The sequence below is a fragment of the Vidua macroura genome, chromosome 9 (genome assembly GCF_024509145.1).
Source record: "Vidua macroura isolate BioBank_ID:100142 chromosome 9, ASM2450914v1, whole genome shotgun sequence".
Lineage (NCBI taxonomy): Eukaryota > Metazoa > Chordata > Aves > Passeriformes > Viduidae > Vidua > Vidua macroura.
Window position 1 is genome coordinate 16,474,270 of NC_071579.1, and position 24,753 is coordinate 16,499,022.

General features: G+C 38.9%; 1 protein-coding gene across 2 annotated transcripts in view; it reads left to right on the forward strand.

Moving 5' to 3' along the window:
* The window catches only part of TGFBR3 (transforming growth factor beta receptor 3), a 113,309-nt gene that overhangs the window by 7,384 nt on the left and 81,172 nt on the right, over nt 1–24,753 (forward strand). For both annotated transcript variants that reach the window (XM_053984781.1, XM_053984782.1), the window contains exon 2: nt 5,957–6,129. In XM_053984781.1, the coding sequence (XP_053840756.1) occupies nt 6,072–6,129 (58 nt within the window). In that variant the 5' untranslated portion in view covers nt 5,957–6,071. The remainder of the gene's footprint in view (nt 1–5,956; nt 6,130–24,753) is intronic.

Consider the following 24,753-nt stretch of genomic DNA (forward strand, 5'->3'; position numbering starts at 1 on the left):
CCTATAAGAGGCTATTCTCTTGTTTACACTTGGTAAGCAAAACCTTGCCCTCAGCCTAGGAAGATTTAGCTGCATATCTCCCTGTGTTTGGGGGAAGGGAAGTCCTGGGAATATATAACAGAATGATTATTTGGTCCTGTTTCTGTAAACTGTCTCTTTTGTGCTGTATTATGCAGTGGTTCTTAATCTGAAACTTCCAATGTCTGGTGTCATCTAAATTCACAGCAATAAAATCAGGTGATTAAAAAAAAAAAAGGAAAGTTGTGAAGCTGAAGGGCAAGTTGATTATTGAATGATACTGAGAATACACACCCCCATCTAAAATGGAGCTTCATTCCAGCTGTGGGCAAAGTATGTACCAGGTAACAAAATCCCCATCCAGTGCACCATTGCTAAATAGGTGGAATGGTTTCACATTTTTATTGGACTTATTTGTTTATATTTTTGTTCTTGTAACTTGGCAGGCTACATTGTAATACATTAATAAGAAAATAAATAAACAAAATACTAAAAAATCACATGGAATAGAGGGGCACATTACTAAATGGCATAAAACATCTTCATTTGGCACTCCTCCAGTTCCCATAGCCTTTAACTGTGACTTGTTGAAATGTCCCATTACAAGCACAGCAGCATGTGAACTGCAGGACATCAGAGTTACTTTTTCCCTGGACTTTCTGATATGTCAGGGTTTTTAGTTTTATTACTATTCATATATTCCCTGAAAATGAAACCACTTTGTTTCTGAACCAGAATCTGTCCCTTTATAGTTTTTGGATAAGTTACTATTTTGAGTTCTGAATGAACTTGTGGGACTTTGTGTATATGCCTTGAACATAGGCATTTAAAAATACGGACGAATTTTCAATTCCACATGAACATTTGCTAATCCTGTTAATCAGCTTTCCTACCTGTATGTGTGCAAATCGTGCAGAATTGGCATGATGTCCGCTAATAAGTCTTCAAAAATGCATTTTTAATAGGAGTAGGGTTATAAATAAACTCTTTTGCTGTTCCTAAGTTTATAGAACTATTCATATAGTTAACTATTTGTGTTTTTTTTTTTTTTTACTTGAGATTGGGTGTACTTGATTACAAATGATTGCCTTCTTTACTTGCACATGGCATGCATGTATTCATTGCATTCACACAGGGAAGCAACTTGGACAAATGGAAGAAAAACTGGTTAAATAAGCGAAATGGTTGCCATGTGTAAAAAAAGCAAACAAAAAGTCAAAAAGCTTTGGCTGTGAAGGCGGCCTTGGATGGCCTAGAAACTTGGGTTCATGTTGCTATGGCAAAACAACACAAAGGGACAGATCCTGCTGGCTTTGCTCAAGTATCCCCATTCACTTTGTTGGGACTTGTGATGTGACTTAAGAGGAGGAGGAATTTTGGCTTGCTTTGGGGGAGAAGTGTTTGTTAGCAGTGTTGTAGAGAGCTGTGCAACCTCTGGCACCACACGTGGAAAGAGGAGGGAATTACCAGTATCCATGCTGATAAGGCAGAGAGGAAGTGGAAGTTATTCTTCAGGCAGTAAAGGAAAAGTTTAGACAACAAGAAGGATAGAGTTAAGGCAGGGGAAGAACTTGTATGGGAAAGGTAGGTGCTGATTAATGAAACAGATGGTGGCTGTTGGGGAAAGGGCTTAAGGAAACAGAAGTAAAAGGCGTAAATAAAACAATAAGGTCCCAATTCAGCAAGAAATGTGGCAAATTCCTATGCTAGAGAAGCCTTTAATAGGAAACAGAAACACCCTAGAATCTGTGGCTTTGGCTGCCTGCAGGTTGGACTAGGCAGAGAAGCTTTGAAGAAGTAAGCAAAAATAAATTTACCAAGAGAGGAAAAGTGTGTAAAAGTTGAAGCTAAGGAGACTACTGATTTCAAGAAGACTACTGCATAATAGGTACTTGGCTAGAAGTACAGAATTGGACTGAGTAGAGAGATGCTCAAATGTCCTGAAGCCTGAACCAGGCTGTACACTTGTTCATTTTCATTTATAGTTCTTCAAGCACTTTAGAGCAGAGTCCCATCCCCTTTTTAGAGAGCATTAGGCCAGTGTGGGGGTGGATACATTCTGTATCCATTCTGTATTAGTGGCAGAACAGTGCAGGATGTAATTTCTTAGCGACAAGCCATCCATCCATAGGCCACAGAGCTTTATGGTCTGGGAGTGCCTGTCAGTAAGAACTGGAAAATACGTAGGGAAGGATGGTTTTTTAAGAGTAAGCATCATGCTTCTAGCCTGTGAATTCTTCCATCTTGTTGTAGTATTAAAGAGGACTTTTTAGTTCAAAGGTTAGCTTTAAAAAATCCAAAGACTGAAATTCTGAGGAAGATGAATAGCATCTTTTTAGGAAGGAAACTATTTATGTTGGTGAAAGGTGAAGAGAAAACAGTAGTGCACTCAAGTGATTGTGTTTTATTTGCTGCTGGCTCTAACAAATGTAGATTGCTTTAAGTACCACTGAATTAAGAAGCATTTGTTGTCCTCTAGCTTAGCATAGCAATGAGATCTGTCCTGCCAGTCAGTGCTTTGGTATCTTTCAAAAGCACCATGCTTTTCACTGGGTTCTAGCTAAGACTTATACATCAAAATTCTCGGGGGCATCAGAGGCTCCTAGTTGAAACCAAATTAAAACCTCATGCTTTCTCCTCTGCTTGTCCTTATGTACTTCAAAATGTATTTCCTCCCCTTCCATTTCCCCAGTCTTCTTTCAAATCTAATAAAAGCTAGTAGTAGTCAGGTTCTTCCTGATGTTCCCAGCAGCACGTATTCCTGATTTGATCTGCAGATATATATTTCTCAACAAAACAGGGTCTTTGTGCTTTTTAGACATTCACTTCTACTAGGACTAGTGACCTTTACAACAGCAGATTTCAATGAAAGTAACCCCATAGTCTTCAATGGTTTTGATTTAGATCCCCTCTTTTGTCAGCCATCTTTGCAGCTTGTTGTAGTACAAAGCATTGGCATGAAAACGTATTTAATAAACCCAAAACTCTCATGTCTTTTTCTCTTCCACCATCAGGTTTTTTTGGTTATACTTTTAATATGCCCTTTTGTGATTCATTTACAAAAATAGCCACTCAGATATACCCCAAAGGAAAAGATGATTCTCTTGGAAATTTCTTTTGAATGTCAAGTTGTCTAACAGTTGTTACTACTTCTTGGGTAAGTAGTTGAGGTTCCTTATCCCTTTTCACAGCTTTCTTCTCTTATTTCAAGGGAAATATCTTCCTAGTTTGTGGACTGGCTTTTCCTACTTTTTCTAGTTTCAGGTTTCACATTTTTTCTAGTGACAGCAGGTCTCACACTAAAGCAAAATCTGGCAGATTTTGCACCACAGCTTACTTTTCTCACCTTTTGTTGTTGTTGGTTTGTTTGTTTGGTGCTGTCAGATGGTCACTTAATAGCAACTTAGTAGCTGATTCCTGCCACACGTGATCAGATTTTGCAAAATACTGACAAATTGCCTGCTTATTAGGTTTAGTCTTAAATGAGTTATTAGTAGCAGTTTTGTCTGTCTTTTGATTTAATTGCAGCTGTGGAGCTGACAGTTTGGGTATCACTCATCCTAAATTCATGAAACTCACTGTCAGTTTGTTACCTTTTCATGTTGTTTGATACTTGCCCTCCTTTTAAGTTTGAGAGTGTATGTCTTCAAGCAAGTGAGCTCACTCTTCAGAAAGCTTTTCCAAATTTTCATTTAAGTCTTCATTATTCACCCTTCATGAACTGGCAGAATCAGAGTTGAAGTTTAGGGCTTTTCAATCATATACTGGCAGCTCTGAGTTATACCTTGGAAATGTTATTGGTCAGCGGGTTGTGGTAGGAATCAAATCACTCCTGCAGATGGAAATGTATATGTATTCTCTCTGCCTTTTTAATCAATTTTATCAAAAGGACTTTAATCTGAGGTTGAATTGCAACTTGACATTTTAACATATTTAGATGCTCAGGTCAGAATGGGATTCTAAACATAATTTCTTTCTCTCCAGTTCTTTCCCTGAGCTCCCTGTTTCTACACAACTTGGTGCTTTATAAAACTGTCACTGAGGAATGAGAGATTTGTGCAGATAGGACAGTGATCTAAGTCATATCTTGGGCTTTCTTATTTAGCATATGTGCTGTAATTGCTCTTTTTTTTGGTTTCTCTTGTGTTCATTGTTGTTGGTGAAATGGCTGTACATCACTAACTTGGGTTTCAGAATGTTTCTTCATTGCCTCTTTGCACATATGACATCTTGCAGAACATTTTCATGGTCTGACTAGACCTCATTATTTGCTCTGTTTGATCATTTTTCTTTATGGCAGCATTTAAAAATTGAACTAGCAACCAAATACTATCACCAGGTAGAGTTAGGTTTCTTTTTATCTAGAGAAATAGCAGCAAATTATTCCAGTTTATATTTGGCTTCCCAAATAATGCTCAGTATTTGTCATGTCTTGTCATTTTCCCAAAAGTGCATTTTGTGGGACTCTGAGCTTGAAAAGGAGCTGCATGAACCCCCATGTTGTGACAGATAGTCAGCTCCTTGCTCTCCCATATGCTGCTGTCCTGCAGGAGTGTGTCTCTGGGTGTTCCCAGCAGCCTGCAGAGCTGTTCCTGTTTCCCCCACCTCCCAGTGGGATCTGGGGCACTGCCAAGACCAGTTGGAGGTTCCAGGAGCTGGGTGCTGAGTGAAGGATCTGCAGGAGGCTGGAATTATGACCTTGGGCTCCAACAGCCCTTTCAGGAGTGTAGATGCAGCTCCATGCACACAGGGCAGTGCCCTCCCCACCAAACAACCTGTGCAGAAATGCTGCTGAGGAGATTCTTGAGTTTCCTCATAGCCCCAGGGCTGCTGGTCTTGAAGTGCTGGTCTAGGAGCAGGTTTTGGTTGAGCAGGCTTCTGCTGGTGCACAGCATGGCACACACTGTATGACAGAATCTGGCCTTTTGTCCTTGTACTTCATTCCATTGTAATGTCAACAGGAACCTTTTAAATGATATTCATGTTGCCACATGATCCTGACTCAGCGTTTTGCTATCACTTAGTCCCATGATGGAGGTTTGTAATTTCTTGCACTGTTTTATGATGAGTGTTAGTGGTTGCCAAGGTGCCATCTGTCATCTGCTTCTGAAGGCACAGTACCAATGTTCTGGTTTTTTACCTTCCTGATCTGTAATCTTATTCTAGACATCTAGATGACTGAGAATAGAATAAAAAAAAAAAAGTGGAAGAGGCTATTGTGCATCTGCTTAAGCATTTCCCCTCCAAAATCTGCAATGTGCGTTCTGGGGTCAGAATTTTCAATGTTTGTAAGGCTTGCAGCCATCAGCCGTATTGTCATTTATTAGCATAGCACACTAGAGTTGTTTAACTGACCTGCTATATCATGTCTCAAAATCTCTCAAAAGAAAGAGTCTGAGCAGTTTTATGTTTATATTTAATGTCAGTAGCATTGAAAAGTTTTCAGAGTTTGTCATACTGAGAAATTATGAGTTAAATTTATCGAGTTACCCATCAACCAGCTAGAAGACATGTGAAATATTTCTCCATGCTATAATAAAAGTAGCAGCAGATAACTGAGCAAACAAATGTTTATATGTACCAGAGAAAGTCTGATTACTTAAAATAAACGTCTGAGGGTGTGAGTATCATTGGCAGGCTTCAGTGGGACTCCGGTATTAGCTGACAGAAAGGACTCTGGGGCCTCACTTCCAAGCAGATCTAACTTGCACGATGTATAATATAAGGGAGCAACATCTGCAAAGAGGTACTGAAATACAGGGGGAGGAGTACTAGGTTATTGGTACCTAGGATATCTGACAATATAAAATGCACTCCCCTACTAGACCTTTAAGAGAGCATTTTCTTTCTCTTCTTACAAGAGAGATAATTTAAAATATCTAATAATATTTATGTAAGTTGTATTTGTATTAATATTTATTTTTACTTCTTTCTATAGGCAATTTAAAGTCCAGAAGATCTGATTTCAAAGCTCACCACAAATTTCAAAGAAAGTAAATCTACATGAGGAACCACAAAGCAAGTTAATTTGAGAAGATACAGCACTTACAAAAATGTCAAGTTGTGTGACTTCAGTGTTTGCTTTGATGGTTTTGTGCTTTGCAGCTGCAGGTAGGTGGTATTATGCAAATCATGCATTCATGATTGCATCATGCATGCAGTATGCAAATCAAGTATTTGTAACTGGATGTGCATATTTAGAATTGATCAAAAATACTTTTTCGTACTGAAGACAGTAGGTCAGCTAAAGTTTATATCCAGGTTTTCTGTAAAACTGTTGTGATAATTGCATCATATATGATGTGAGAAACAATGCTGTTCCTAAAAGAATGTTTTCTTGCTCCTATGTTCACCCTTAAAATAATTTAAGAACTGCAGTAGTAATGTAGATTACTTAGGTTATTTACCTATTTATTTTTAAAAAATGCATGGTGCACATGTATTATAAAGGGGAGGGTTGATATGGAAGCCTTTGGGAGTGGAAGCAGTGTAGCTCTGCCAGCATGATGAACTATGGCTGTGCTAAGAGGCTGGATTTATTTTCCTAGGTACAGGGTTGGGCTGGTGAAGCTGAGACTGCTGGAGTCTCTCTACAGAGCTGGGCTGAAAGGGTGTACCTGCTCAGTTCCATGCTGCCTCCAAGACCTACAATCTGGAATTAAGTCCCAGTTATTTGCCTTTATAAAAACTATGTTAGACAAAATCCCAGAAAGGTTCATAATAGGTCACTGAGTCTGTCCATCCTTCCTGCCTTATTGGAATAAACCTCACCTTGGTCATTCCTGACAGTTGTCTAACCTGATTTACAGTCAACCATTAGTGGTGATGGCAAAAGCCTTTTAGTAATAGTTGTCTGTGTTAATGGAGTCCTTTTAGCTTAGGAACATGCATTGCCATTTAAGGGGATTGTTCCTGTCCCACATTTTGGCCTAGCTGGGGATTTTTAAAACACTCTGTTGCAATAACTTGTGACAGAGAAAGGAAAGATCTGTGGAGTTCAAGTACTTAGTTTATTCTGTAGTTTTTTCGAGCACTGAAGTGATTCTACTCAGAATGTTTGTTTGTCAGAGTTCTTTCTGTGGTTGCAAGGGGAAGCCCCTTATGTGTCCAGCTTGTGTACAGCGTGGGTCTTTGGAGAAGAGACCAAGTGGATGTACAGTCAGTCAAAATGAGACAGTGGGAAAAGTAGACAGTGGACAGATGGCTTGCTTAAATCTCAGATGTCCTCACTGTGGAAAAGATGACCGGCTTTGGAAGAGACAGGGCTAAACAATTAAATGTGTTACAATTTGGCTTCATTTCACCTTCAGCATGGAAAATTATGTTATTTCAAGCCCTCAAGCCTTGTGGGACTTTCTCTGGGTTTGACCTTCTTGAAGGCATCCATCCAACATTAGTAACTTCGATTGTTTAATAGTACGTGATGCTGACATTTTGCAATAGCTTCATTACAGACAGACTTCCAGCAATGCAGGGTGTGTCTGAGTGTGTCTGCAGCTCGGGCTGAGGACATCAATGCTGCTCTTGGCTGGCAAGAGCCATTACTTGGAGCAAATCTGTCATTCTAGATGTGTAAAAATCTACTTTAAAAGGGAGGCCCAGTGCAGAAAAGAAAAGCTTTTTAAATTGATCACAACCATAATTCTGTTTTGCTGCTGAGGAGAATGCTTGCCTATCAAGTCAGCTTACCTCTTAACACCAGCTTTAATTAAAACCCACTGATTTAAAAGTGCTATCAAACAGTACTACTACTATTAGAAAGTTATTCAGTGTTCAGAAAATGTAACATATCTGTCTCGAAATTCATTGTGGTTTTTTTGGTTTTACTTCCCATCTCTGTGTTTTCCTCTGGCAGATATTCTTGAAACAAACTCTTAAAAAGCTTTGGATTCAATCAGATGCTTATGAATAAGTAGAGTGACAGAAATATTTTGGCTGGAAGGGACCTCTGGAAGTCTAGTCCAGCACCCTGCTTGGAGGAGGGCTAGTTTCAAATTCTTTTTTTCTTGGAGACTGATTTTTCCTCTATCTGCATGGGAAGAAATTAGCTGAAGAGAGTAGGAAGGGTCACAGTTTGTTAGGGGAAGGTGAGGAAGCACTGTCTTTGTGGTTTCTGGCTATACCTACCTGTATATTTTGGTTTTCTTCCATGCTTTTTAATTTTTTCAATAAATTCTTAATGAGAACAACTAGATAATGTCCTTTACAGAGTATAATGAGTACAGTAAGATAAGAGCAAGAACCGATGGACTGTGATGAAGAGAGAAGAGATGTCAAGCAGATGTAATTAAAACTGAGGAAGGACAGCTCTCTGAAGGTTATTTAGACTGAGCTTTTGCAACTTGAGATCTTGAATCCTTTTCATGCAAACAGTTATGCTTTAAATGCAGGGACTTTGTGGCCCTAGGTGAAGAACAGGTGGGAGCAAACAACATGTTCCAGTTGTGTGGAAAGCTGGCAGAGGCCCCTGGGCTCTGGTCAGTGTGATGGCCAGGGCACTGCAGGCGTGGCTCTTAATTGTCAGCATACACAACTCATGCTTTTTCAGCCTTGAACCACAAATGTACCAGTATAAATAAAACTAGAAGTCTAAATAAAGTTAAGTAGTATAAATAAAATCCCTTGCTTGTGGTGGAGCCTGGGGGAGGCAGGGGGCAGTATGCCACCTCCCTAGGGTATTGATTTTTAGACATTTCAGCCTTTTTCCAGCTTGCTCTTTGTTTCTTAAGAAGTGAGGCACCTGCAGCAGAGCACACCTTTCTTTTGTTTGCCAGTTCTACACTGAAGCTGCTGCTACTGGTTATGGGGGGCTTTTGCTGACATTTTAACAGCTTCAGCATTCTTGTATTTTCAGGTGTAAGTGAGCTTCTAGACAGAACCCATGTTTTGTTTGGTTTGTTTTTTTCCACTCTTGAAGGTACTAGTGTGTTAAATATATTAAAAAAACCCCAAAACCCTGGAGTTACATGAACATGATGCACAGGAATGGATGGTCAAAGACTAGTCACATGTTTTTCAAGCTAATAGCTTAAAGATTACACCTCACTAACTGCGTTGAAAATAGTCTATATAAATATTCAAAAAATATTTTCCTGGTTTTCTACCTCCTCATACTACCTGGATGTATGTAGCAAAATGCTTATCTGAATTAGATTTGCTTTCGTCTTGTACATGGATTTCATGTAAGCTTTTATTTATAAAGCTTTAATTGGGCAGAAAAAGACTGCAAAGAAAACCTTGATTACTCTGAGATTTTTCTACTTCATGGAAAGTCCAGAATGGAGAGAAAAACTTCTGGCAAGCTCTCTACCCGACTGAAGGACTTTAGTTTTTGAAGTGGGATTAAATTAAGGCCTGGCAACCTGCAGTAGGAACTCCACACAAACACTCACAACGACACACAGTTATCCAGGCCTTGGATGACCTCTTAAATTAGTCTGGCTTTGTAATCTTGGAGCAAAAATATTCTGTCCTAATGTGGCTTAAATCAAAGGCTGGAACATATTTATTTTACTTGCTGGCAAATTAGTGCAGTTGGGTGCATGATGCATGTCTTAATAAAAAGTCTTAGAGGACAACTGAAATGCATACCTGCTCTAGACCTTGAGGGCCAAACCTTCAACAAGACTGGTCCTTCCATGAAGGAATGGGAATGTTTTTTAACTTCCATTTTTTTTCCCTTTCCTCCATAACTATTCAGCTGGAAAGAAGACAGAAGGGTGATACAGCCTATGGATTTACAGTGGCCAAAGGTTCTCACTGCAGCCTCTGGAGTAGATCCTCTGTTGGTGCAGATCATTCCTGCTGCTGAGAAAGCAGTGCAGCTGTGGCACCTGATACCAACCAGAATTTGCCCATGGAGCCATGTTCACTTTCCTTCAACCCCCCTGATATTTAGCATTGCCTGTGCTTGACTTGTCGATACATTTCTCCTTATGACTGTGTTTCATGGTTGTGGTCAGGCAGATCAAGACCCTGTAAGAATTAGATATATTGAAGAATTTACCTATTTTCTGTATTACTGAGGTCACTGATTTTTCTGCTCATATTGGGTCTTTCTTTATGGTTTTCTTCCAACAGCTCTTTACTCTCTGGTTCTCCACTCTATTGTAATCCTAGCTGTTTTTTCTTTCTTTTTACATAGTTTTTGTAAGTAATCTTACATTCAGAGTATGTGTGCTTCATTTTCAATAAGACTGTTCACTTGCAAGCTCATGTATCTTCTGGATCTCTGCCCCCCAGATATGATGGTGATGGGTGCCATGTTAATAAACAGAACAGCAGGAAGAAACAGGCCTTGTCATGACACCTACTTTTTCTTTTTTTTTTAAAGATTAACTTCCCCTGACCTTGAACACTTTATTTCCAAAAGCAATATATGATTCTTCAAAGTGTAGTAGAAAAACATTCCACTATAAGGTGAAGGACATGATAAAAAAAAAAAAAAAAGAAAGTAGAAATTAATACTGGGAGTTGCTCACACAAATTTCCTTTTATTTTAAGCAGTGTTTGCTGGGTATTTCCCAGATGTAATTAGACTGTAATTGTTTTTTCTCCCAAAGTATTTGTTGCCAGAGGTGTAGAGTTTTTTCTTTGTTTAAATTGTGTTTAGAGGATGAGAACCAAGGGACAGAGGTTGGATCTTGAATTCTTATGACTGAAGTAAAGCGCAGGCTGGTTGCAGCTTTTGAATGGATGAAGCTTTCACTCTCTTACTACCCTTTCCCTTCACTTCTTTCTCATAATCAGCTGACTTCTGCCTCCCTTGTGAAATCACCTATTCCTATCCGTTTATGGTCTGGGTGTTCAGACTTTTGAGCATGAGATGAACCAGCACTCAGAGCATTTGAAGATCTGCAGTGTCAGAGAGCTAGAGGAGCAAAGGGCTGGTTCATGTGCTGTGCTATGTCAGAAAAGCTGAAAGCCTGCCTGCATGGGCTGCAAGGGAATGCCCATGCTCTTCAGCAGAGGCTAACATGCCCTCAGTTCTGAGAAATACTATTGAGAAACCAGTGACTGGCTATTAAAAGTGGAAATTGTTCTAATTTTTTTATTCCTTCATCACCCTGATGGTGATTTGAAACATCTTAGTACCACATGTTTATCTGATAGGGAATCAAATTATGAATTCCTAACTTCATGTCAGTGAGCTCTGTGACATAACTTTGAGATGCCAAAATATGCATAAAAAAGAGTTAATTTTCATTTCACACAAAACATAATACCTTTAAAGCAGTAAATTGTTTTAAGTGAGCACTGTAATACAAAGACTGATTAAAATTGGGAAGCTAGACTAATTCTGTGTGTCCACTGATTTAAGTTTCTTCAGCCTTCTTGTGCTGCATAATGATGTATTCCTTTGTAAATTACATTTTTAATCTGTTCATCTGTCTGTCTTTCAGTAACTGAATTGAATCAAATCCTGTGCCATTTTTATGTGCTTTATGCATAAATAGTGTTTTTTTATCTTCCAAACCCACACAAAAATTCTGAAGAATTTAGAGTCAGGATACAGAGAAGGGTTATGTATTTTCAAAGAGGTAATTGTATCACAGACTTGGAACGGCTTGAACTGAACAGACTTCATTTTTCCTGTACCAGCAAGGCTCTCAAGCTAAAAGCAGTTGAGTTTCAGCAGAATTCTGCACAATTCTGCACCCATGTGGAGCAGTAGGATGTGGGATTGTGGGTCCTGATTCAGCAGAACAGCTGAGTGTACATTGAAGTGTTTGCTGAACCTGAGAATTTATCATTAAACACTAATATCTGGTTCTTTGATTAAAACTGACTCTGGGTGATGCCAAAGGAGTCCTAAGAAATATGAGGCCCATAATGCAGTACTGGAATTGCGTAGATGCTGGCAAATGGAGTTACTAAGGGTCTCTGGGGGGAAGTTATACACTGATGAAAAGTAATTTTCAGGAAAATTTTATGGCACAGAATGGAGATGGCATTAATCCTTGTCTTTGTAAGAGAATTTATTAAAATTTTTCTTTTTTTTTAAGAGAAACTTGTCGTTAACAAGTTCTAAGCTTCACATAATTATTTTATAAATACTTTGCTAAAAATAGTTCTTTTGTTTTCTGAAGGGAATTGGGATTTGAGGTTTTGCTTGTAGATCTTTTAATATCCTTTCTGTATTGCAGGCCCTTATTAACTCTTTCTTAGCTTTTCCATCTGTCATTTTTCTTATAAATAACATGAACCCTCAATCCCTTTAATTAATAAAAAGTTGAAAAGGGCATATTTAGTTAAAGATTAGATTTCACATGCTATACAAGCCCACACCCAGCATTCCCATATGTGGTCCTGGGGTGTCTCAACAAGAAATGAAGCATCTGCTATTAGAAAAACAATTGCTGTTTTCAAATGAAAATTGTATTGAATTTCTGCAATTCTGTTTCTTTTATAAACTCCTTCCACTGAAGCATGCTTGTATGATTCAATGCCATTATTTTACTACTGGTGATGTTATAGTGTAGAGAAAATATAGGGACCAAATACATGCCTTTTCAACAAAGAGAAATAATTTAATCCTCTCTAGCTAATGCTAAAAAGAACTGAAGTCCCTTAGGCTGTAAGTCATAGGAGAGATGAATTTGGAGTGAAAAAAAAAATATATATTTAGCACAAAGACTGTACCATGTTTCATTACCTCAAGGCACTGAGTTGGATTCCTCTTTGGTGTAAACTTATTTTAAGTCAACGGAATTTCACCAAGGATAAATTTTGACCCGAGGTGACAAAAGTAAATGTTTTTAGTAATGCCATGAAGTGCAGCTGCTTTAAGCACAATGTGCTTTTCTTCATAAGTGTACTTTATAAAAGATGGAGCTATTGTTCCTTTTTTTTGGCAGCTTCCACACTGTGAGACTTACTAATAGGCATTTAATAAAAAAGGGATTTTACCTGTCAGGGATAGAAATAACTAAACTGAAAATGTCATTGCTCTCATTATTGAAGTAGTGCAGCGAAGAAGTAACAAAAAAAGGAATTTGGGGCTGGGTGGTGGAAACATACGTAAGGTTTGTTGCTGTAATATCTCTTCAGCAAAAGGTTTGCTTTCATCTGAAGCGGGTTTGGAGGTGGGCTTTTATATTGTTTTCTTTTTCTTGACACTTGAAGTCAAGAGTGAGTGAAGAATTTATTTTTATGGTTATTTTTCCTCATTTTCCTCTTTTCTTTTTTCTTTATTTCCTTGATCACCAAATCTGCCTTGTGTCTAGAAAGGATGATAGATGCAATCTACTTTGGAATAAATAAAATTTTTCTTTGTTATTACTTTTAATTTGAATAGAACAGTAATACATATGTTCTACTAGAGATGCTCCTCAAGTTATTTTGATTCTAGCTACTATGTCAAAATTAGTTTTTTCCATCTCAAGAACGTGTGCTTTTCATTAATGTGTAAAAATCAGGGAGGGACACTTAGCATCATAATGCCTTGGTGATTCTTTAGGCTTCAGGAATTGTATGAAAGTGGATGAAGGTGAAAAGGTTATTTGAAAATGTAGCCATTACTGAAGTAGCTTAGCATAGTTCAGTTTGCAAATTTGGAGTTGCTTTAAGGAAATCTGTAGGAGATTAAGAACTTTAAAAGCAGTGGTCACATATTTTATATATTGGTGCATGTGTGCGTTTAGCCCAAATGGGCATTTTGGTTACTCCTGGGAAACATTGGCTTTGTAGCGTAAAAGCTGGATGTAAAGCATAAAAGCATGGCTGGACAGGGGCTGCTGTGTCTGAGGACCATGGTGGAGTCTTCTCCTGCCTCTGGAGTGATGTGCACTCTTCATACAGCCAAGCACAGCAGCCCTGTGTGACGTGATGTGCGTGTTCATCCTCCGTGGTGACTGAATGTAAATGCCTGTGTCTGAAGGACCTTTGGGAGAGGGTGGAGTGAGTTATGGGCCGTCAGAGCAGTTCCTTCCAGCTGTGGCTCAGCCATGAGCAGGGACTCCTGAAGGAGTCAGGGGATGCTGGACCAGCAGCTGGCCCTGTTCTCTTTGTGCAATCCCCGTGCCCGATGGCCACAGCTGTGTTAGATGCATAGGGCTAATCTGTGAGCCTCTGCTTTTGACTGAAACATGAAACGCTTGGATCTGGATTTGTGACTTTCTCTGTGATCTCCCCACGAGTTATTTAATATCTCAATCTTGGTCACTTGATAAGTAAAACAGATGCTTTCAACCCTGGCATCTTCCATGCAGGACTGTTTGAAGAGCCAACATAATCACTTTAATTCACATGGATCACATTGTCGCTAACTGCTGTTATCTCAGTAATTCTTCAAAACCTCCCTGTGCCCTTTTTGGAGCTATGAAAATGGCAAAGGTTTTATTAAAGGGACTGTCAGACTTTTTGCTGTTTTGCTTGTTTTTAGACTCTGGGTTGCTGAACTGCAGAGTTTTGTTGTGATCTCTGGTAAGGATCAAGGTGGTTGATGTTTTGGCAAATCATAGATCAAGTATGATGTTCTGAGAAGTGTCTTAACTCATGGAGTTACTTATTTTACTCTACTTGCCATCTTTATTAAAAAAGAAAAAAGTCACTATATTTGCAGGAAGTAGAATCAGTCATACCAAAGCAAGGACGTGGGAAATCTGAGACTGTACCAAAAATGATTTTCAGGTGAAATGTGACTCTTTTCTTGCATCACTGGGAGACAACTTACAACAGCAGGTAGAACTGCACCAAATCCCATGCATGGTTTGAGCAACATGATACAAGTTAATGTGTGGCTTCAGTTTCCTGCACTAGGGTAGACTTTGACTTTGGACTATATAATAACTATATAATTTATAAAAATGGCCAAATTTCTGTATCTTTTCTTTGAAATGTTAAGTCAGTCTGGCAAGATTTTCTTTTATAGCACTAATGAGTTCAAAGCAGTAATTAATTTTTCTGTGGGATATTTTCACCTTCAACTGAAAAAGTAATAGATATTTGAGTAAATTGGCAAGAAAACTGTTCAGAGATTACTTTGGAAATTACTTGTCTCAGTTGCTTTTTGGAACTAGGCCAGTAGTAGTTATTTTTCTTGCTAAAATAGTGCTCATGGCCATATTGTTCACTGCATTCATTTTCATTCTCCCAGTGCTAACGTTTGATCTCTGTGATCACATTTACCATCACAGATGGAAGTAAGAGCTCAAGTATGCATCGTAGGAAGGTCTCTGAGGTTTTTCTGAAAATTATAATTGTCTTAATTGTAATACTTGACAAATGCTTCTGTAGTGCCTCCTGTGAAAAGGCCAGTTATCTGATATCAGTAATGGTTTCTTTACCAAGGGAAAAAAGGTAACTGAAGTGTCAGAATAAGGAATGCTTCATGCCAGTAACAGAAAAATAAAAGCAACCCTGAAAAATGATCTGGTTGTGTTACTTGTGTCTCTTGAAATCTTTTTTCTTTTTGAAATTAGCAAAGCTAGGGTTTTTTTTCAGCAATTTCATGCTCAAGATAAAAAAATGTTTAAGATTTTGTGATGGTTGATTTTGAATTTTGAATTAAACAATGAAAGAAAGTTCCTTAATTCTAGGTCTCTGATACGTTTACTGGATCTCAAAAGTATGTTTGCAGCAAGAAGCCTATAAGTCAGCTTTTATAAATACTGGACTGAATTTCAACTTTATTGATGTGATTCAGGAGAAAAGAATTCTAATGAAACATTTCTGAGTATTGAACTGCTCAATGGTGTTGTTAAAATCTTCTTGTGTACGGAGAAAACCAAACCAGCTTATTCTTTCGTTAGTTTCAAAATTGCACAAGCACTATGTAAAGGATTAACCAGAAATATTGTCTAAAACATTTTAAGTAGAAGTTGCTAACAAAGAACTCCTTTGGTTTCTTCCCTGCCTTGAAGAGTCCTAAAATGTATCTTCCCTCTTTCTCCAGAGAAATAATAATGCACTTGAGATGGTTTTATAGGTCAAGCATTCATGTAACTGTCTATGATTTGACAAGATTGTTCAAAGAAAAAATGGAGTGAAATCAGGATTTACCCAGGAGGATTTTTGAGCAATGAATCAGTGCTTTTTTGGCTTAGTGCACTGAAGTAATTTAATTGGAGCAATCAACATTTTTGGTACTAGTTGACTGAACTAATTAAGTTGATTCAGTTCTGATACCTGTTTTGTCATCTTGTTCCAGTTGGTTTCCTTAAATTTTTGGAAGGAACCAGCCTGTATACTGGTGTCCCTGTGCTCCCTGGTGCCATCTCTTGCTGGAAGGCTTTTTTGAAGATTCAGTTTGCTGCTTGGTGGGCTACAACTGCTGCAGACAGAACGGGTTGACAGTGAGACCATAACTTTCTGCAGAGTCGCCGTGTCTTCTTCCCTTTAATATTCTAAACTAGTCAGTAGGTGTCTGATCCTGATACAGTTCTATAGCATTATGTCTCTAGGAGGATTTAATGGCAGAAATGTGAAGGTGGTGTAGCACAGGTCCTCTTTCTTAATGGATTTAATCCTAGGGTTCATGTCCTGAAGTGATAACAAAACCTGTGCTCTGGTCTGAAGACTTTTGGCCTGCCTTCTCCACTGGCAACACATGGGTTTGTTTGCTTTTTCTTCAAAGCAGCTTCTTGTTAGGTCCTCTGTGCTATTTTGTTAACTAGGCCATGACTGGTGGAGTTGGAGAGAGATTTACTGAGAACCTGCTGTGCAAGGGCTGTTGTACCAGTCAAGGGGAGATCATGCTATTGCTCACTTTCAGTGGGACCCTGCAATGAGTATGATGCTCTCTGCTCCCCTCTTTATTTGAGGCTATATTCTTCCTCCTGTGTTCAATATCTCACTGTAATTGTTTGTATACAAGATGTGTATTAGTATGGTTTTTTTTAGTAAGGATGATCTCATCACTAATGAGTATTTGATGCCTTTGTAATGTTCCTAATATACACACAGAACAGCTGGAAGAGACTTTTTAAACAAGCATCTTTGTAATATCCTGGATGATATCAAAGAACATTCAAATACAACAGTGCAGTTACATTGGAAGGTTTAAAGATAAACATTTTTTCCATACAATGGCTGAACAGCATGTAGTGGGTGACACATGGGATCTCTGCATTTACAGTGAATGAAAACTGCAGTGAACTGTCCAAGGGGGTTAACTAAACTGTTAATGGTTAATAGTAAGCACAATTAAAAAACAGTAGATGAGAGTACACTTCTGTGCTATATTTCTGAATATATTCAATTTGTTACTGTAGCCTTGTTCTCCAGAGAAAAGGTTGTTTACAGTCAACAAGAACTTGGTTCTTTTCCAGCCAAACTTGTGGCACTGGTGATAGGGCTGTGAGTAGTGGGACTGTCAAACTGCTCTGCCAGGACTCTCTCTGATCACGAATCAGGTCTGTGCTGTCCTCGGAGCAGGGAGTGGGGCTGTTTGTTATTCAGCTGTTGGTATCCAATTAGAAAATGTTGATACCTCACTTCAGCTGGTCACTAGGGGGTGGTGGCTTTTCTAAAGCAGGATACACTCAGGCTTGTGTTTCACCAAGTAACTTGCCTTGCAGTGTAATGTTAAGCCTGCCTCTGCATTGGATGGCCAGTAAATTACCACAGATCTCATGAGGTATTAGTGGAAGCATGGCTGTTAACTTCCATTCCATTCAATGAATTTAAACCACTGGTCCACTGATGTGGAGAATAAGTTTCAGCTGGGCTCCTGTGTGCTTACATGAGAGCCTTTGAAGTCCTAGAAGTGGCTGGTTTTCTCTGAACCATCATGATTGCTAGAGCAAATAAGGGACCCTTGGAACTGTGTGGCAGGGGTAGTGGAGCCTCCCTTTTTTGCTGCAGGTCATGTTTGTACTAGGTCAAAAATTAGTTTCCTCTTATAGAAGGAGAGTACTGAAGTATTGTTCAAGTATTTTAAGTAACTTGATCTGTGGTTCACCTGGTGGCACAGTTGGACACAACCAGAATGTAAAACAGCCTGTCAGAATTGGAATATATGGCAACGAAATGATTTGGTTTACTGGCACAGCTATGCATCCTTACCCAAAAGTACATTAAAAAGCTGACAGAAGCACTTTTTTTGTTTATGTAACTTATGTAACTCTACCCATAACAAGGGTTTGCCAGCTAGTTTCCCACAGTGATATGCAATACATTACAAAAAGGAAATGTTCCCCTGTACAATGCAATGTTGAAACTTCTATGCTTCTCCTATGAAGACTGTTCAATAAACGAGAGGCAACAGTCCTCCTCTGGACTCTGAGCTGGAACCCTTCACAGTCAGTGTGTTATGCTACAATATAGGCAAGTGAAAGCCTGAACCATTTGACCTTGTTAAACTCTGCCCAACCATATTGTTTAAATGGGCCCTGCATTAGTTTCTGTCTGCTTGTTTTTTTATTTGTATTAAGATGCCACTTGTTTAAAATTGAAGTTTTTTCAGTCCTTAGCTGTTGTTTTTTCCCCAAAATCAAAACCTAATAGTACCTCCTAATTACAAATATGCTGAAATGGGTTGCTTATATGGTATTTTTTTCTACAAAAATAATAGTAGTAATTAAAAAAATAAAAAAGAAAAGGGCATGTTATATGCATAGCAATGGCCACTTTGAGGCTGTCAAAAAGTCCAGCAAACCAGATGAATTGCCACCACCAAGTGCTGACTCAATGATAGCTTTTATGTGTACTTTGAATGTTTAGCAGGAAGAGAGATTACTCATTCCCCCACCTTTCTGGAGGACTGTTTGAAATCTTGCAAATCGTGTATGAGGCCTCTCAGACTGCTGACTGCACTGCAAAGTTATTTTGCATCTAGTAAATTCCAGGATATTGTGACTGTTTTCTGAATAACACTATCCTTTACTGATAGTACTTGAAAACAAATAGTGCTGTTCTAAGTGTTGCCAAGTCACTTTGAAAGGCTCACTGAAAGGTTTCTCACTGCTTACCCCATACGTGGAGCTGGGGTATTGGTTATTCTTTTTGTAGGAAGCAAAAAGCCATCCTGCTCACTGAGGTCTCTGCTTCCATTTATGTCAGGGGCTAAGAAAGCTTCTGTGATCTTGCACTTTTACACTTAGTTAGTGTTTTGTGGTTAGTTTTTACAGAATGTACCTGCATTTTTTTTCCCTGAAGCCTTGTTTGTTTGTTTGTTGAAGAAGGAGTAACAAGCATTTTCCTGTACTGGAGAAGACAAGGAATTGTACTCCATTGCTGGCTGTCAGTCCTCCATGTGTTCCCTGCCACCTGTAGTGTCAAGGAGGCTCATGCTTCCTTTGTGCAAGCCCTTAAATGGGAGTTGAACCTTTGCCATACAGAGGGATGGATTTCTATAACTGTGGGGTCTCTGAAAGGGAAGTACTTCAGGTGTGCATGAACATTTTATATTTTTGTGAAACATGAGTCGGCTTTGAGGTTCCCTGAGACTTTTTTCTGTGCAGCAATGATACTAAGATGCATGCCTTAGAAAGGCTATGTTAGCATTGGGCAGAAATGACTTATTTCCTGAGTTAAACTCCTTTCCCCAGATTCCATTAAAAAAAGAGTTAGTAAAAGATTATTTGAGGAGAAGAGCCATTGTGATTTTATATGGAGGCCATCTCAGTTCTCCTTTTTTATCTGCTGCTTGCCTGGGAGAATATGCTGTACTTATGTCCAGAGCTTGAATTGTTTTCAGCTTCTTATTAGTTTTGAAAATGCATTTAGCAGTTAACTGCCAATGTGCGTGCTCCTTCTGGTTACAGCTAACAAGCAGCTGGGCAGTACATTAAGAAAATGTGGAATTGGTTAACTCTTGTAGAACCACATCTCTCTGTTTCTTCAGTTGCCCTCGTAGATCTATGGGGGGGAAGTCCTGTAGGATAACACAACGGGCACGTGCTTATTAATAAGGGAAGAAATGAGCAAAAGGAAGTCAAGGAGGAGAAAATCGTTTAGTGTTTTGGCAGGGAAGAAGGGTTGTAGTGAGTGAAGTGTCAGTTGTTGCCCAGATAGCAAGGAGATGAGTGAGTGGTGGCATTTAGTAAGAAACTCCTTAAACAGAACTTTACCTCAGGGGGAATGGAAAGAGATACATTAGTGAGTGATTCATTTCAGAGCTCTGATGTTGCAGATGGCCTTTTGAGAAACCTTTCCTAAGTGAGCAATTTTACTATTTCATTGAGAATGATTTTGCTTTGGTATGGGGTTTGTTTTATTTCTGGTGGGCAGAAAAGAACCTCAGGGATACTAGTTAGTGTTTTATTTTACAATTAAATATATATCCCTTTATGCTACTTCAACAGTTTTGAAAATCTTGTTATTGGACTTATTCTGTCAAAATTTACATTTTAAATAATCTTACTAATGCCTGTCTGCTGATGGGCCCTTTTCAGTGAGGATGAGGCGCAAGTATAGGAAATATACGGCCAAATCTTTTTACATGTGGCTGCCATCTGTGTGAGCTAAATTACTGCCTATGAATCAGGCATACAATATGCAAGATCTGCTCTGTATAAAGATCTGCTCCCAACTTGTTTAGAGTCATCCTTTCTCACTCTCCATTTAGTCTTTTCTCTGCCAAATCTCCCATGGACCTCATCTGGATTCTTGCCTGATTAAGGACTAAGAGCTTGACCCTGTGAGATAATAAAACCCCAACATCCCTGCAAGAATCTACAGATTTCAATGGGAGTTGAAGGCAGTGTGTGCTGCTAAAGTCTTCAGCATGTATGCTGGGTTTAAGGTAATGATTTCAGGACTTGGCTGTGTTACAGTATACATACTGGCCCCTAACTTGATTAAGCTGTGAGCATATTACTATGATTTCAATCCTCTATGGAAAGGGAAACACATAGTCTCTCTGTGAATTTTGTGGCTTATTTAGAATGAATTTCCATTTTCTGAATGTATATATTGAGATGTTTCTCACCAGAAAATTTCAGTTTATTGGTACTTGTGCTTTTTTAGGAGCTGTTTCCTAAAAGCTGTTTTCCTAAAAGCAGGGATCCAAGAGCAGATTGCTTTGGGAAGTGGAGGCCATGAAATTGTAAGAACTAGGAAGGGTCGTAACTTTGACTCTTATTGCACACAGCCTTCCAAAATGATTCACTGTTTCCTTAAAAGATTCCAGTATCTCCACATTTTTGTTAGAAACAAAGAAACACAAAACTAATTATCACATCCAAGAAGAAAACACATTACTGAATTAGACCATATAATGAGATAATGAGCACAGTTGGATAGTGACCTTCAGCTCTTTGTAAGGGCAATACTCTTTAGACTATTTTAATAGAGTGGACTACCCAAATCCAAGGTTTAAAAAGAATTCCCACAGAACCTCCCAGTTTAGAAGGGGGAAAGAAATATTGAAATGCTCACATAACCCCCAAATTATCTTTTAATTAGAAACTGGGTAAGTATTAAAAGCATTTTAACTTGCAAATAATTTCTAACATAAGAAAGAAACTGTTCTTTAATATTGTATTACTACTTATAGGTTTTTTTTGGAATGCTGTTGCACCTAGGCATAAGAAGGAGCCTGAAATTCAATTTTAGGTTGAAAGAATAACCCCTAAAAGACAAAAGCTTCTTGATTTGAAGGCTACAGCATAGCTACAGGATGCCTACCAAGAAAGTCACTTTTTATTGAAAACATCACCACAAAACACAGGTAGTATTTAATTAAAGCAAGATTAAAAAAAAAAAATTGTCACCAAAAAATCTAGATAGTTTTCTGGTGGTAATGCTCTTTTATTCTTTTGAGACCAACACTCCTGTTTTTATTAAAAAAACCTTTTTTTAGTGCATATACTTCTTTTTTGCATGCACCTATAGTTGGCTCCATACAAGGTTCACAGGGCTGGCTGTCACTGTCACAGCTGGATAGTATCTGGTCAAACATATAACACTTGTGTATTTACAAGCATGATGTGTTTTATAGTCCTGTAACATGGACTTCTGCTGTGATGACCTAGTAACACACAATGTTTATACAGATAAGAATAGTCACGCTTAGATGCTTTGTGAGTCAAGCAGGACAGATTGCAAAGGCCCAAGTGATGCAACCCCAAAGAGGTTCTAATGACAAGAGATAGGAAACAAAGATTAGTAAAAGTGCTCTTGTACACCCTGATGCATATTCAAGCTAGTGCTGTGAACCAGTAAATTTGTGGTCACTTTTCCTGTACAAACTGAAGGAAGGAAGATGAGGTTTGGCTGAGAAAAGAAATGGGAAACTGTGAAAAGAAAGAGTAGAAGGCCAAGGCTGTGAAGGAAAGGAAGGAAGTAATGTAATTTCTGGTATCCAATCTGTGTTGTATATGTTCATGGTTGTCACAGGTACATGGGGGATGGCAGGAAGGAGGAGGCATAAGGACTTCTTCCTTACCTGTAAATGCCTTTGGCTGGCTTCAGCTGGGAAAGTCTCCCAGCATGTGTGGAAAGGACTGGTAGGATGCAGTGCCTGGAAAAGAGGACCCTCAGCCACTTCACTGATGGCACTGAGCTGTGTGGTGTGGCTGACACACTGGAGGGAATGAATGCCACCCAGAGGGACACTGACAGGCTGGAGACATCAGCCAGTCCAGAGGGGGACACGTAGTTGATAAGGGGACTAGAACACCTTCCCTCTGAAGAGAAGCTGAGAAAGTTTGGGCTGTTCAGTCTGGAGAAGAGAAGGTAGCGTGGAGGCCTGAGAGTTTCTGAAGGGGCTCTACAAGAAAGGCAGAGAGGGACTCTTCATTCAGGAAGTGTAGTGACAGAACAAGGAGTAATGGGTTCAAACTGAAAGAGGAGGAGTTTAGGTTGGCTATATGGAAGAGATTCTTTAGTGTGAGGCTGGTGAGATACTGAAACAGGTTGCTCAGGGAAGTTGTGGATGCCCTATCCCTGGCAGTTTTCAAGGCCTGGTTGGATGGAGCTTTGAGCAATCTAGAGTAGTGGGAGATGTTGTCTGCCCATGGAAGGGGCATTGGAACTGGATGATCTTTAAGGTTCCTTCCAACGTAAACCATTCTATCATTCTGTGATTCCAAGAGGAGGGAGCATGCATCCATTTTCCTGGCAATTGATACAAAATAATCTTTCCAGTCCCAATTTTCCTTACATAATTCTGAGATTTTAATTCCATTTAAGTCTGCAGCACTCTGTTTCCCATGTATGGTTGTTACTGTGTTTCAGGGCTGGACTGCTGGGTTCAGAGGGGTGGAAGATCAGGCAGGGCATGGATCATATGCTGTACTGTGGCACTCTGGCCAGGTGTTGTTTGATTACACACTCCCATCAGTTTCTCCTCCATTGTGTGCTTTGCAATATGCCTTTTTTTTTTTTTTAAGGAAGATGTGAATAAACTTTAAGTGGTGTTTTTCATGTAAAACATTCAAAGAAAACCTGCTGTGTTAACTGAAAAGGTTTAATTTGAAGTCTCATTTAAAAGCCACCAAATTATTTACCTAAGGACAAGCTCATTTTTTCAGCTGCTGCATTTCTTTTGCCCTATAAATTAGTGGTAATAATGTTAACAGGTTATAAAAGGGGAAAATGGAGCCATGTTAGTGCAAACCATTTATCTTAAGTGCTAGGTTACACTTTAAATTATAGTTATGTTTTTAGGAAACTGGGGCCAAGCATTTCAAAAGTCTCAGATCCTTAACTTCTTGAAAATACCCTGAAAAATATTTGTCTAGGTTTATGCACCTGGAATTTTTAGTTTAAGTAATCTTACTTCAGGATAACTTCACTGTGATAATGACAACACTGAGCTGTGGTGTAATGGCCCATCTGAATAAAAAGCATTGTGTTAATTCAACAATAGTAAATAACTTAATGGAATCCAAAGGACTGTGCCATGAGGTCCTAAATATGTAAATGAAGTGACATTGTATGCACTTAATTATTAAACCAGCTCAGACTTCTCCCACATCAGGTGTGATACTGCTACATCTAAGGTGATTCTTTGTAGTGCAGCTGTAAATGCAGTTTCCAGGAGTTTAACACGGGAAGTAGAGATAAGAAGTCAAGGGGAGTGCAGAAGTGCAATGTGGTTACCACTTACAAAGGGGGTAGCTCCAGTTTTGCATTCTATGTGAGGTGTTAAGAGTGGGCTTACACAAACACTGATTAGGAGAGCAATTTTAAGAGACCATGTGTCATGACTGCAATGTCCTGTCATTGTAAATGGTGAGATTAGTAGTGCTGAGGAAATTAAATGAAATTCCTTCAGGAAAAGCTTTTATGTTAAAAAACAACAGTCTCTTGCATGCTCCTCGAAAGTGAAATGAATACCTTTATATGACTAGAGTTTGATTGATCTCACTTCCCCTGAATGTTCTGTCAGCATCTAGATGAGGTAGCTGTGGAGAACATGTATGTGTATACATGAATATCTATACATACACATATGTACATACATAGAGTGTACTGAGGTATTGCATTAAATCTTTTTCATAATCAGAGCAGTTGTTAAGCTGTGACTATTTGTGTTCTCCACCATGGAAATATTTATTCAAAGTGAAAATGCATGCTCTTTTGAAAGTGGTAGTTTGTGTCACTATTGTGCTTCTTATGGACTAAAAGGAAACTGCATCTGCATGGTCAGCATATCTTCTAAAATCAACAGTATTATCTCTTTCTAGGAAGGTCTTTTTGCATTCAGTCAGTGAGGTTTCACAAGCACAATCAAGTCTGAAGGCTCCCTGCTGCCCATAGTAGAGACCGGGGTGCAGGTTATTCCAGTGGCCTTGGTAACAGCCAGCCTAGGTACTCTCCAAACCTTCCTTCCTGCTCTCGAATGCA